At 37.1% G+C, this 14,507-nt stretch overlaps 1 protein-coding gene across 1 annotated transcript in view; it reads right to left on the reverse strand.

Moving 5' to 3' along the window:
* Window positions 1–6,357: 6,357 nt before the first annotated feature.
* The window catches only part of Eya4 (EYA transcriptional coactivator and phosphatase 4), a 266,157-nt gene continuing 258,007 nt past the window's right edge, over window positions 6,358–14,507 (reverse strand). Inside the window, 5 exon segments of the mRNA XM_047558124.1 lie at window positions 6,358–7,025; window positions 10,239–10,295; window positions 10,418–10,473; window positions 12,264–12,293; window positions 12,296–12,384. Of these exon segments, the coding sequence (XP_047414080.1) occupies window positions 6,945–7,025; window positions 10,239–10,295; window positions 10,418–10,473; window positions 12,264–12,293; window positions 12,296–12,384 (313 nt within the window). The 3' untranslated portion in view covers window positions 6,358–6,944.

The following is a 14,507-nucleotide window of genomic DNA, read 5'->3' on the forward strand; positions in this document are numbered from 1 at the left end:
AGAGGAAGAGAGATGGGTGGGGAGAGGGGAACAGAGAGAGAGAGAGAGAGAGAGAGAGAGAGAGAGAGAGAGAGAGAGAAAGGAAGAAAGCAAGGGAGGGAGGGGGGGGTCAGGGACAAGGTACAGTCCCTCAGGGGACATCCTAAGTGACCTTCTTCCTCCAACCATGCTCCACTGCCTACCGCGTCCACTGCCTTCCAGGAGTCCATTCAGTTATCAAGAGATTAGACAGATGAGGTCAGAGTTCCCATGACCCAATCACTTCCCCAAAGCCAAAAGTCCCATGTGTGGACCTTGCTTCACTGGGGACCAAGCCTTCAACACTTAAGCTTTTGGGAACACTCCAGATACAAGCCATAAACTGCCCAAGCCAGAAACAGACGTCAGATTGGATCTGCGCTAGGACATAGGAGAAGCAGCAGGGACTGCTAAATCCACTGTGAGCACCTTCATTTCTTTAAATCTATACATTTCTTTCCATATTCATGGCCACTGCTTCATTCAGTAATCTACTGATGATTCTTTGGGATCCTGTGCCTGCCTCTTAGCTCCCTAAAGCTTCCTGGTATAGCCAGGGTAGCTGCTACAAAGTGTAAATCTGGACACACAAGTCCTCTGCTTTGTGAGTCCCTCCTTTGATACCTACTGATCCCTGGACACAATCAGACTTATTGACTTCATATTGAAAATTCCTATGATCTGGTGCTTATTTATTTTCCAGTTTCATTTCTTCTGATTTCCTCTTCTCTTCACTGTAATGCTCAATAAACAAGAATTATGGGCAATTCCTCAACAACAACTTCTAGTCTTTTCTCTCTTTCTCTTTCTCCCATATTTTCTGCTTTGTCTAGATGCTTCCAATTCTATCCCCTTTTCCATGGCCTCCTTCCTTTTGTCCTTAAAGTTTCAGTTTGGGAATCTTCCTTTAAAGCCTGGTCTAGTGCCTCTACAAGCTCATGACATGGCTTCATCCCCACTGAATCATGTAAAGTCTCGAGGGTCAGGAGCTGCTCAGTTCTCTGCCATGGTTCTGCTTGACTGACTTGGCAGTTCTTCTACCTTCCACCACACACACTTTCTTTCAATTTCATCTTTTCCCTGAAGGCTCACTGGAGAATTCAACTAATAACGAGACAGCAGCTGCCAGGCACAAGAATCTAAGATACCATGACAACAAAAGACCATCTAGCACCCTGTAGCCATGGAGACAGTGTTCCACCAACAACCAAAAAGTATCTCATTAGGGCTGAGGTTGTAGCTCAGTGGCAGAGGGTTGCCTAGCATGTGTGAGGCACTGGGCTCGATCTGATCCTCAGCACCACATAAAAATAAACAAATAAAGGCATTCTGTCCATATTACAACCACATTTTTTTTTTTAAAGCATCTCATTAGAAGGGATGATACTCATCTGGTTTCTATAGGATTCTCTGATTTGTTAGAGATTCTTTAACATATTGTGTTTGAATATTTTTTAGATTCTGGGAGAGTCTCTGGATGCAGGAAAAACCCAAATAATGATTACTATTCTCAAAAGTCTAGAGTTGGGTACAGTGAACATTTTCTCTTGCTGTTCTGAGAGACAGAACATCTTTACTGACATCCCAAGAATTGGTCGGGTCAAATTTAAGATGGTTTTGAGTAGTGGCCTGTCTGTAAGAACTTATGTACTTTCATAACACCAAATCTAATAATTTATTTTTGAGTATAAAAAACAATGTACAGGTATTAAATATTAGTTATCTTTTGTTAACTACAGGAATTATTCACTTTTCTTTCTTTTTTGTTTCAGAGATCAAGAATAATGAATCACAGAGACTGCAGAGAGATCTGATTTTACATAGCTTATTTGTGGCTTTGAATAATTTAAGTCAACTGAACACATTGTTGCATACTTTTTTTAATTAACAAAAGAGAGGCAAGGATGCAATCACTGAATCATTATAGGCTTCTTTTTATCTAGAGAATTCTCAGGTCATGTTTGACATCTTTCCATCTTTGCTTATGTCTATCCTTGCTCTTTATAAATTATTATGCCAGGCAACACTCTGGAAAACTGTAAAAATTTACTTTGATTTCATCCAAATTTACCTGAATTTTTTTTCTTCTTTTAACCCTTCAAATCAAGCTTCAAATTCCAAGTCTCTTTAATTCTAAACTATGATTATACAAATATTTACTTAGGTTTAGGCATTCATTCAACAGAGACCCTTTTATAAATTATGGTTATATGGAAATAAAGTAAATTCCATGTCTTTGCAGGACATATATAATAATGGATTAGTTATAATATAAGATGAATATCATGTTGGATAAACCTAAGGATTAAGTACTATTTAATGGTAAAATGGGAAAGTGGTAAGTACCAGGAAATCACTGCAATTTTAGAGAGGGGGACCTTTTCAACCAGAAGGTGGTCTTTGACCTGAAGGATATATAGGACACCAGGGTTAACAGATGTCTGGGTGAAAATCTTCTCAAACAGAAGAACAGTGAGTGCAAAGGCCCTGTGGAGGATGGGTGCAGGTATATGTCAAGGATATGAAGGTGCCAGTCTGGCAGTGAGGAATGAACCATGAGATGGTCGGAGACAAGAAGGTGGATAGCTTATGATCCCTGGATCATTGCCCCAGGCCTTAGAGGCTATTGTTAAGGACAATGGTGTTTCTGTTGAGTGACATGCCACCCAGCTGCTAGAGATTTCTGGGAAGAGAAAAGACATGCTCTGATTCCCAGGATCCTTCGGCTACTATGATGAAGTATACTGAAGGGGCATAAGGGCAGAAGCAAGAGAGGTTGATATACTGATCCAGGTGAGAAATCAGCAACAGCTGGGGCCTGGGTGGTAGTCCTGAGAGAGGTAAGAAGTGCCTGGGGCAGAAGCAGAGGCTCTAGTTTGGACATGTTGATTGACAGGCCTTTTCATCCAAGCAGGTGTCCTGAATAGGTGAAGGGCGATACAGGAGAGAGATGGGGGATGATATGTAGAGTTTAATCTTTCTCACAAATTCAACGTTCAATAGTAACTAGACCCCAGCACCGCAAAAAAAAAAAAAAAAAAAAAATAGTAACTACATATAAAAGAATGGAAAGGAAGTTTACATCTCTGTTTATTTTAAACATATTTGTTGCATTTCCGTAGGCCATGATTGATTTTGCTATGAGGTAAGGCTCCCTGCAATGTTCCCATACAATTCCTTTCAATACTGTTAATTTGGAGGTTTTTTAAAAAGTCATGAATTAGCAGAATTTGGTCCAAAATTTGCCTTTGATTTGCATGTGAACAACAGATATGCAAAGAATCAATACACAAGATAATAAAGGAGCTGCTAAATCCATTTTGAAAAATACTCTTTTATCTTCTTAGAAGTTATTTACAAACTGTGACCCAGTGCTTCTCACATGTACATCTCTGTTCATCTAAAGGGAACTTATTATTTTAATAAGTTTTCCTCTACTATTAATGATTTGTGAATCTTCTACTTGAATGAATGTAAAACACTCTGCAACCCATATCCACCTTAATAAACCAGACACTTCGAAGTATTAACTTGTGGCATTTGGACTGTTTATCTCAGTTTGCCTTAATCGCAAATTTTGCAACTTAGGCACAAAAGGAAAGGCTATATCGAGAGACCTAAACACAAATTTCACATGACTTAGGACCAAAGTAAATACACACATAAAAACTCTACAAAATGGGAGGGTGAAAAAATGAAAACATTTGCAAAGGGTATTTATTGAGAAATAGTAAAGATGTACATATTTTTACAAGCTTTTAATATTAATTTACATTTCTTTAAATTACGTAGGCCCCAATAATCTATACTTTACTAATACATAACAGAAACCCTTGACTTTGTGAGATTTCCATAACGCTACCATAGTTGGGAGTCAAAATGCAACTTTGGCTCATGATGCTTAAGTTTGGTTTGAAAAGAGATACTAAATGCCATATTCGCTGAGCAAGTTGGCTCTTCATGAATGTGCTTTACAAAGATAACTTCATAGTGGAGCATGCTGCTGACACTATTTTGAATCTTAGCTCACCAGAGATGAAGGAAAAAAATTTGGAGACAGTTATTTTCTATTTTTTGTGCATAAATTGTATGATTCTAAAATATTATTTTTGCCTCTGAATTTGATCTATACTTTTTTTTTTTTTTTTAGGGACAGAGTCTTAATTGCATGCTATAATATTACAGCCAGGTTACCTGTTTTGTTACTGAAATTACATGGGCTTGAAAGTTCTATGGTTCAACACAAGGTGGTTACTTTCCTAGTAAGATATCAAAGTTTGTATATGGAGTAGCCAAAAACCCAAACTGGTTTACAGTAAGGCACAATATTCTGAACAGAAAGAGAACATGGGGACTACCAAATGACTAACTTTTTTGTTTGTTGATTTATTTTGTGGTTTTCTGATCAGAAAGGAAGCAGATTTCCTGTCTTAAGGTGGGACGGAAGAGTTCTAGATCAAGCATGCTCCAAGTCACAGGCTGCCCGAGGATGGCTTGTTGACCTGCACCATGTTGTGCCAGACAAGCAATTCTCCATCAACCTTGCATTTAGGCATTACACCAGCAGCCTCTTCTGAACACAGAATCGGAAAAAAAGATGGGTGAGAAATAGCACTGGAGAGCTGTGCCCTATCAGAGGGTTTCTTTCCGCACCTGCAGGTTTAGCAGCAAAAGAAGCCTTGTTTGATATGGAACAGAATTAAATTTTTGATATAGTGCCACAATTGTATTATTTATACAGTAAAAATAATTTTATTCACAGTAATGAATATTTAAGGTTTTAATGCACAAAATAAGTACTGAGAATCGATGCAACTCTTTCATTTTGTAAACTGCTATTTTCAAGCCAGAAGTCAGCAGAAAATTTATTTTTATATATTATTAAAAGTCTTCCAACCATAATTTGCCTGCCCTAGTACTTGAGGGCAGAGGGAGCCAAAAAATACAAAATGTAAGAATAAGCTTCATGAAATCCACAATCTTATGCACAGTTGGGATCTGATGATCTTTCTGCCCATTGTAACTGTGGACTTAACATTCACTAAAGAAATGCAGGCTGACTACCTGGAGATAGAAACCACTTCCATAGTGAATGTTGCGATTGGTGAGCAAAGTGTTCACCCTAACTCGAGCCACAGAAGCCTCAGTTGATGACCTGTCGTGAACTAGTCTCTGGGTCGAGCAATGATGAATAGCTGGACTCCAGGATCCATATTACACTGCAGGTGCAGACACCATTAGCATTCTCTAGTCTTGGAAGTCTTAAATTTCCACAGGGAAATCATGTCACAGAAAATGATAGGAGAACCTGTATCGTGTTCCCAACACGGGTTACACACCAAGAAGAAGAAGAAAAAAAAAAACCATGCAAACACACGATGACAGGCTCTCCCTGCAATGAACGCAGTCTGTTGTTCAGTAATGGTACAGGCGAAAACCAACGTGAGCAAGTCTGTAACAGAGAGATGCTCGGTTGATGGGTTCAATGGAGTACCAGTGCCAATTTACTGTTGTGATTCGCTAATGCTGCCAACATCTGGCTCACTTGCTATTTTAATTTAGGATGATATTCTAGGTAAAATTTTCACAGACACACTTTCCTTGGACCATCTGGGTCACTTGCCTTCCCTTACTGATGACATTTCATTTTTGCAATGGCATTGAGAACACACTTAGCTATATTTTAAGCCATGTTCACTCAATGTAAATTTTAATCTATGTCCTTGGCATATACTAAAAAGAGTGGGGTGATAATTCCTAAAGATATGTATGATAATATCTTCCTTGTAAGCAATATACACATATCAAAAAGTCTCAAATTCAAAACTGTGCAAATTGTCATGAATATGGCTCTTAGTTTTCTTCGGTAAAACTGTAGAAAGGGTACTCAAGAATTCAACAAACATGTTGCTTTCTAAGTAAAGGTCCCACAGTCTCTCTCAAACCTTTTGCTTATGATTGGGTATACAAATAGTTGCCTCATACAATCACTGGAATTATTAAGAACCCAAATAAAACACAAGCTTTCTTTTATTATTCTTGTTGGTTTCTTATTGCCATGGTTTCTTGTTGATGTAGTATTAAACTTTGATAGCTTGAATTTTAAATTTGGTCATGTGAAGAATTATCACAAAGGTATTTTTTTATTTTTTTTTTGTTTTGTTTTGTTTTTCGTTTTTCATTATCTACAGAGATATTTAACCAAAGTTACATTGTAACACACAAACGCTGTCTTGTCTTTAAGGCACAACACATCAGTATGAACATTCTGTTTGCCAAACTTAAAAAAAAAAAAAAAGACAATATTATATTCCCATTTCCCCTCCCTCTACCCTCCCCGACAAATGAAAGAAAAATTGCATCCATTTTCAAAGTCAGTGGCTAATAAAGTCACAGTAAATTATTTTCATCAATAATTTACACAAATTACAGGTCTAGATAGGACTGTCCTTATACAGTCTGAGTGCATTCCAATTCAGATTTTCTGGGCTAGGTAGGCTAAAGTCTGATTCAAACCTCAGGGCTGAGAAGAGATCCCATTTTGAGGAATGTTGGTGACCACCTTGTCAGACGGAGCACAGGTGTCGCTGCCTGGGAGGGTGAGAGGTCTTTGCTAAAGCTGCGAATTCCAGTTAGGACTCATTCTCTGTGCATAGCAATCTCCACAGATTTGTTTTAGAAACCATTAAAGTGTTGTAGATGTAAGACCATAGAGTTTCCTTTCTGTAGCACTAACGTTTAATTCCATTCAGCAATCTGAATTCTTCATTCTGGAATTTCCATTCCAAATATGATTTCATCCTTTAAGACAATTTATATGTGTAGAGCCAGAGGCATTGAATCACACATAAAAATTCAGTGTACTTGAAATGTAAAAAAACAAAACAAAAACAAAAAAACCACGGATCTCCAGCTAGAGAACACAGTTACAAATACTCTAATTCCAGTGCTTGATGTAGAGCCAAGAGGTCCGAGTGACTTGATATCCTCCAGAAGGGCATGTTGTGCTGTGTGGGCAAGAGAAGGAGGGATGGGAGAGAGAGGGGCAGGAGTGAAGAACGGAGAGATCATAGCCACTGTTTCAAGGAAGCAGCAGCACACAAGGATGTGCAGTCCACCCAGGTTCAAGGGAGGGAGTTTAATGGAGGGAACATCATATTTGACAGTTTGGCAGCACCAAGGTGGCACTGTCAAAATAACAGAGAAATAGATCTGAACTGGATTTTAATCATAATAGAAGCAAATATTGAAATTTCTTATGCAGTTTAATCTTTGCAAAGTAGCATTACCAACCTCAGCATCTGGAAAAATGAGCATGAAACTTTTACATGGCTGACAGAAAGCAAGTTCTGATGAGTACCTCACTCCGAAAGGCCCATCTCTCAGTTAAAAGAAAAAAAAAAAAAAAAAGATAACTACAAACTTCGTAATCCCTTTTGGGGTATTTGAGAGGAAAACATTGAATTCCTTTCCATGTTAAAAAAAATTTTGGAGAAGGATTATTCAAAATAGAAAAAAAAATGTGGCCAATAGAGTTGACTTGATGGAGGAATCCAGTACACATGTGGAATTAAGAGTTCACAGAAGCGGGTGATTAAGAACAAAGTGTCTAAGACTCCATCGGGGATGACAATGAAAAAAGAAACAAGTACACTTCAGCAACTGACAAAATTAAGCATGATATGTAAATTTGGGCTGAGGACGCTTCCAGAATATAAGTGTGTGGGATATATTCATGTATATAACACATACATACATATACATGGAAAAGATATTTGATTAATAAATTAAACATAATAATACTCCTTATTGCTATAGAAATTGTTTTCTGCTCAGTATGGTAGCCACTAGCCACATGTGGCCATTAAGCATTTGAAAATGGTTAGTCCAGTTTAAAATACATAGTAAATTGCAAAAACATAGAACAGGGAAAGGACTATAAATATCACCTCAATAATTTTTATATTGACTGGGTGTTTAGGATGATATTTGGCATGTATTGGGTTTATTAAAATTAACTCTAGCTGTCTTTTTTTACTTTTATTTAACATGTTTCTAGAAAATTCAAAAATTACATTTGTATCTCACATTATATATTTGGATAAGAGAGTGCAGGTATATTCCTGCACTTTGAGATTTCTTCTTAAATTTCCCAAAGCATGTTTTATGTCAAATCAGAGCACAGAAATTCACTTAGAAGTAACATTTTGTAAAATTCAGCTCAGATCTATTTGTAATAACACTGTATTTAATATTTCTGCACATGCGATTACTGCTATATCCAAAGAAAAGCATGCATTTTGGGTACCAGAGAAACCAACCACCTGTATTCCAAAACAGAATTATAAGCCTTCACCATCACCAAAACTGCACCTACATAAACAACCATTCGAAATAGCATTCTGTTGGGGATTCTTATCCATTTGGAGTCACACTTTTTTTCCTGAAACTTTATGTATAAACCAGAAGGTATAGAAATGATTTACCAAGACTAGCTTTTTCACTGTGCATAATTGAAGATGACTTGATAAGTTTTAACTTTCAAAGACATATACTATTTTCAATTTGGAAAAATGAATTTTATTAGCTCTGACCTAGATAGTCATGGATTTTACACAGGCTGAAAATCATGGACATATTTTCTGGGGTGGCTCCACCATTGCCTGCTTTTTGTTGTGTTTAATTATGGTTCCAATATGAAAAATCAAAACAACATGGACTCAGGACAAGGACGAACTCCAGAAGACATTTCCATCGTGTGCAACTGGGAGTATTCACATACTAGTCAACAGTGCAGGCCGTATTACTTAAGGCTTCTGCCCTGACCTCGTGCAGAACGTCCTTGGAGTCCATGTGCTGTGTTGAGTCACTGACACTGCTAATTAAAATCGAGGTGCTCTGCAGGATCAGAGTCTGCACCAGCTCCCTTACTGGGAAAGAAAAGCATGGGTGATTTCAAGTATGACTGCCAACACTGTCCGAAAACTTCAAATCAAGTGCAAGTGCTTTCCCTTTCTCCATTTTGCTTGACTTGAACTGACTAGCAACATAGATCATTCCTTTCCCCTTTATATTACAGCCATAAACTCTTATATGAAACTGTTTATGCTGCCTTTTTTTTTTAAGTTAGGAAACAGAAATCAGGTAACCCTTTTAGTACATGCAAGTGTTTAGTGAAGGATTTATTAGATGACATTTTATATCACCTCAGGATAATAAGGATAAGATTTTTCTGTGTAAAACAAACTGATATAAGCTCATATGTCATTGCTTTAAAATACAGATTATTTTGTTTGCTTTGCAAATTCTATCAATTTTTATCTTGGCTAGATACTACTTTGCTATCATTCAGTGAAGAAAAAGTCAGTGTAGTACTGCCTGATAATCTGATAGAGGGGTGCAAACTTGGTATCGCTCCCCTTTTGATATCCAACCAACCACTTAATGGTTTTTTAGTTGTCTTGATTTCTTCTTCAGAAATATGGGTCAGATAAAAGACTCAGTTAAATATTTAGGGCCTATGAGATCTTCTGAATCTGTGTGAAACCAGTTGCTTGACTTCAATCAGGTATCAGCCGGCTCACCCAAACGAATGAGAATCTTCTGGAAGATGTGAGGCACATTTCCTCTAAGTCTCTAAGACAAGTTGGCACAAAAGAATGGAGTAACACATGCCATTCCAACAGTGCTTATTAAAGTCTCTTAACAACTGTTTTTCTTCAGCTATTAAATCTACCTCCTACATCAGGGGGCACACCTCCTGGGCAATCACAAGGCCCTTATGGGCACAAAGCACTCTGATCATTTTTCTATGAGCTTATTAAATGTCTTTATCTTGTTAAGATTCATTAGCTGAAAACCAGCTTTCCCCCCATCTTCTTTATGAACCACTGGGTCATCTGTTTCTGTGTGCATGGTATGTGTTTATGTAGTGTACATATACATATATATATGTACACACAAATATACATTCATTCTATATTAACTCATGTCCATACATATCAATAGAAATTTGCCTGCATTTCCTAGCAAATTTCAGGCAAAAAATGCTAGACTCCAAATGGTTTATTTGGAAGTAAGTATCGACTCTCTCATGCTCTTATTGCTTGCATCTGTATATTCAAATCAATGGTCAAGCTGTCACTGGGCCAAACTACAGGAATGCAAACAAAAAGGCTTGCATTAGAAGTGCCACACCAACATTGTTTGAGACAGGTTACCTTTTTTGCTGCCTGTTCTTCTTCTACACCATCCCCAATTACAACATATACTACTTTCTGCCAAACCTTTGCATTATTCGTTCAAGCAACTTTCTTTTCCTGGAAGATAAATGAGATAAGTTCAGAGTGAAGTTACCTGTTAGCGGCATTTCCTCATCTCGGCCATCTCCAATCACAACATAAGTTATGTTAGTGCCAAATCTGGACACTATACGCTCAAAACAGCTTTCCTTGCCTGAAAAACAATGCACTGTTTATTCTTCCAGCCATAGCATTCAGTAACCTAACGATTCATATAGTATTAAATTAATATCTCTTGGACATCACTCCAGTTACCTTACAACCTCTGGGTTGATAAAATCAACACACATGTGTGAATAACGTAACTCTTAGGACAGATTATTAAACAAATGCATTTGATGGTTCAAGAAAGTCGGGAGGATTGCTTGACCTAGACAAATTGTTAGTATGTTTTATTCCACTGAAAGTGTATTGATTGGAGCAATTATAAAAGGCAATTAAAAGTTTAATATTTGTTTAAATTCCATAAATATTGTCTAATCACTTTAAGCACAGAGAGTCAGTTGAATATATTATTATGGGAAACTAAAATTGTGGATTTACTCTGATGCACCTCTCCTTTCTTCAAGTGGATGTGATCTAATATGCTCATTAATTATACTAGTTGGGCCAGAGCACTAACAACACTAGCATCCTCTGATTGTGCTACAAAAATATATGTTGGAATCCCTGCATGTTCTTTGTTTTTGTGATACTGGAATTATTCTCTGTATTTTAGTTCCAGAATGTCCATATGGTCATGGCTATTTTTGCAGTTTTTCTTACTCTGGTAGTTCAGAACTCCAAAAACTACTAGCTTCAAGGAAAAAATAAAAATGATGCTTTTTTTTTAAGATTAAATATAAGGAACAATTTCGCCAATAAAAAAGAATCTTGTCCTCAACTAAATGTTTATTCTGGTATAAAATTATTTGAATTGTCAAAAAGCAAAATCATGTTCTCTGTATTAACCTTACTAGCATACTTGCATACATTTATATGAAAAGAATGTATGGGGTTGGGACCTGGGCTCTGAATTGTCGTGTTATGACAATGTGGCATTTGCTTTCTGAAAGCTTGGCTCACTTGAACAGTCCTCCGGAAACAGCTGCAACTGGGGGCTCCTTGTGACAGCGCCAGTGTCAGCCCTCCACAAGGCCCAGGGAAGGTTATTTTTGGTGGGGGGATTTTAGGATTTTAAACTTTCTTGTCAAAGTGCCAAAGCCCAAGTCAGTTGACCTTCAGGGCACATTACACAACCTATTTATTTTCCTAGGCATTTCCTTGACAGATAGAGGAATACATGCACTGTTTTAATGCCTGAAAGATGGACTTGATGAACTTGATGAAGTTTTGCTTTTGAACATTTATTAGAAGTCTGATTCTTCAGAATACCCTTAAAGTCAAAGCTGGCTCTACCTACGGACATAAACTAAATAAGGAAGTTGTAGTCCTTTGGTTGCTACCACACACTTTTGGAAATGTGGATTCTGGTCAATTATATATTAAGAATATTCCAATTATGTTTTCTGAATCATGAAATTCTTCATTCTTTCTAGAATGTTTTTTCTGGATTCTAGTTGAATTTATCTAAGACTCTCCTGTAATGACAAAATAGCCTTTTATATCTTAGATCTAGATTCCTGCACATTCAATACAAATTAGACTATTAAATAGTATGGCTGGCAAGATTATATATAGCATGTGCTGTAATACTCTATGAAATACACAGAATGAATCAGAACTACCAAGATCCTGAGTTCACCATCCAAAAATGCTCATAAAAATTTACACAGGTGTAATTAGTTGCAGGGTATCTTGTCATGGGAACGTAGTCCATTTTGCTCTATGTTCTAAAAGTAAAATTGATGGAAAGAGAACGATGCAGAGACACACATTAAGAAACACACACCCAAGCACAAGACGTAAGCATATTCCATATGGAGATTAAAATAATTTCCTTACCTATTTTAGTTGCACTGTAAATATTCTCATGGGGAAAGCGCCTCCTAAGCTATAGAGCAAAACCTTCGCGAGTGCTGGAATCAGCTGGGTCGTCGTTACCAAGACATTTACACAATTACTCCTGAAATAGGGAGGAAATATCCATATATGTCTGTTTTCTAATACTAAACAACTTCTAATAGCACAGATTTAAAATCGTTGTTGTGGTCTCTAAATTCTATAATAAATGGTCCCTTTTGATAGTCAATGGCCATTGCCTATTACCAGACCATTCCCCAAAAATGACAGACTATTAGAATCGTGAACAACCATCACTAAGCTGTGACACTTAAGTTCCATATAATATTTTGTTAAAACAAGATGCTATTCAAAGCATATGCAAATAAATGTTACAGAATAAAATTATGGTGGGAAAAGACAAAATTAAGGATTTTCAAGTTTAGAGATGCAGTTTTGAAATGAAATTTCACTATTTACACTGTGGGATATTTGGTGTTACATCATCTTGTTTTTAACTACAAACACTGCATGAACTTGTGTATGTGTTTATATGAGAAAACTTAGACAAGACAAATATAAAAAATACGAAGAGTCAAGTGTCAATTATTAATTAGACACCAGAGATAACTTTCTCTGTTTTTGAATTTATTTCAGTGTTTCTGTTTGTATATATTTTTTCTCATTCAGATCATACCTTATATGCAAATTTGTTTTCTCTCTCTCTCTCCCTCCCCCACCCTTCTCTCTCTCTCTCTCTCTCCTCTCTCTCTCTCTCTCTCTCTCTTTCCTTCTATTCTATCCTAAGCCTATCAGCTTATACTGTGCCCCCCATTTTCCAACAAAATGATATGTACCAACTCCGCCACCAGGTGGGTGTATCATATAATTTAAAGTTCAGTTTAGATGTTTAACATGGCTTTTGATTTTTTAATATTCTAAATAACGCTACTTAAATTTCTTATACACCTTGGATTATTTCTTTTAGTTGGTAGTCATAGAAGAATAACGGTCAGAGGGTAACAACTTTGCTAAAGGCTCTGATAAATAATTCAACAAAGCACAAGTTTTTCTGACATTTCAGACATTTGTGAAGACTACCAATAAGATAATATATGCAGATAACTTAGAAAATTTCATAGTATTGACTTCTTCTCCACCCCTTCCTTTTTATGCCTTTATTTCTTAAATAACATATTCCCATAGTTGTTAGAAGTCATATTTAATAATTTTCTGTATATATTATACAAAACTATATATGTATTTAATCTATATGATAATGAAATAATCTAGAGGATATCTTTAGAAATGCTGAAAGCCTTCGACCTCCTCCTCAGAAATGCATGTTCCACTACACGTGGCAGTTTCAGGGGTTCAGGAGCCTCATGTCCCTGCTGCCCCGAGCTTTGGTCTCCCCGTCACTGGTTACAGAAAGCACAAAAGCACAGGCAGCAAGTTCCTTTATTTTTTGGTACCGACTTTTAACTCAGGGGCCCTCAACCACTGAGCCACATCCCCAGACCTATTTGTATTTATTTAGAGACAGGGTCTCACTGAGTTGTTAGCACCTCACTTTTGCTGAGGTTGGCTCTGAACTTGTGATCCTCCTGCCTCAGCCTCCAAGTTGCCGGGATTACAGGTTTGAGCCACTGGGCCGCAGAAAACCCCATCTCTAAGCAGCTTCAGTTGTTAGACACTTCTTCCTTACATCACATTATGTTCTCCTTTCGTAGGATCCCACTCATTCCAACTTTTCATAGACATAGAGAATATTCTAATTGATCTTCCACCTAACATTTTGAACTGTTGAAATAGACCATTTTGGTTCCATAGGTGACACTTCTTCAGACAAGCTCTCTGGCTGCTTCAACTCTTGTCTTCATGGTTTCTGCAGCTCTGCTCCCCATCCTCATCCCCACTGCCACCACCACATAGACTTTCTGTTAACAGTGTAGTTTCTGATCATTTCACAGGTCAGAAGTCACAAACCAGACGGGACACATAACCCATTTACTTTCATGTTCTCAACAGTGGATTCTCCTTTCACGCTACCAAGCTTTTTATGTGTCCTTAATCAGTACAAATAATCTCTCTTTATGTGTTGTGTTATCCACATATTTGCTAAGCTTGCTTTTATCTATTCATCAAAGTCAGAATTAAAAACTATGGAATAGGAAAGTACAAAGATTAATCCCGTCTACCAATTATCACTTTCCAGGTTCATATTACTTTATAAATTAAAATTTA

Source organism: Sciurus carolinensis, chromosome 7, assembly GCF_902686445.1.
Source record: "Sciurus carolinensis chromosome 7, mSciCar1.2, whole genome shotgun sequence".
Taxonomy (NCBI): Eukaryota; Metazoa; Chordata; class Mammalia; order Rodentia; family Sciuridae; genus Sciurus; species Sciurus carolinensis.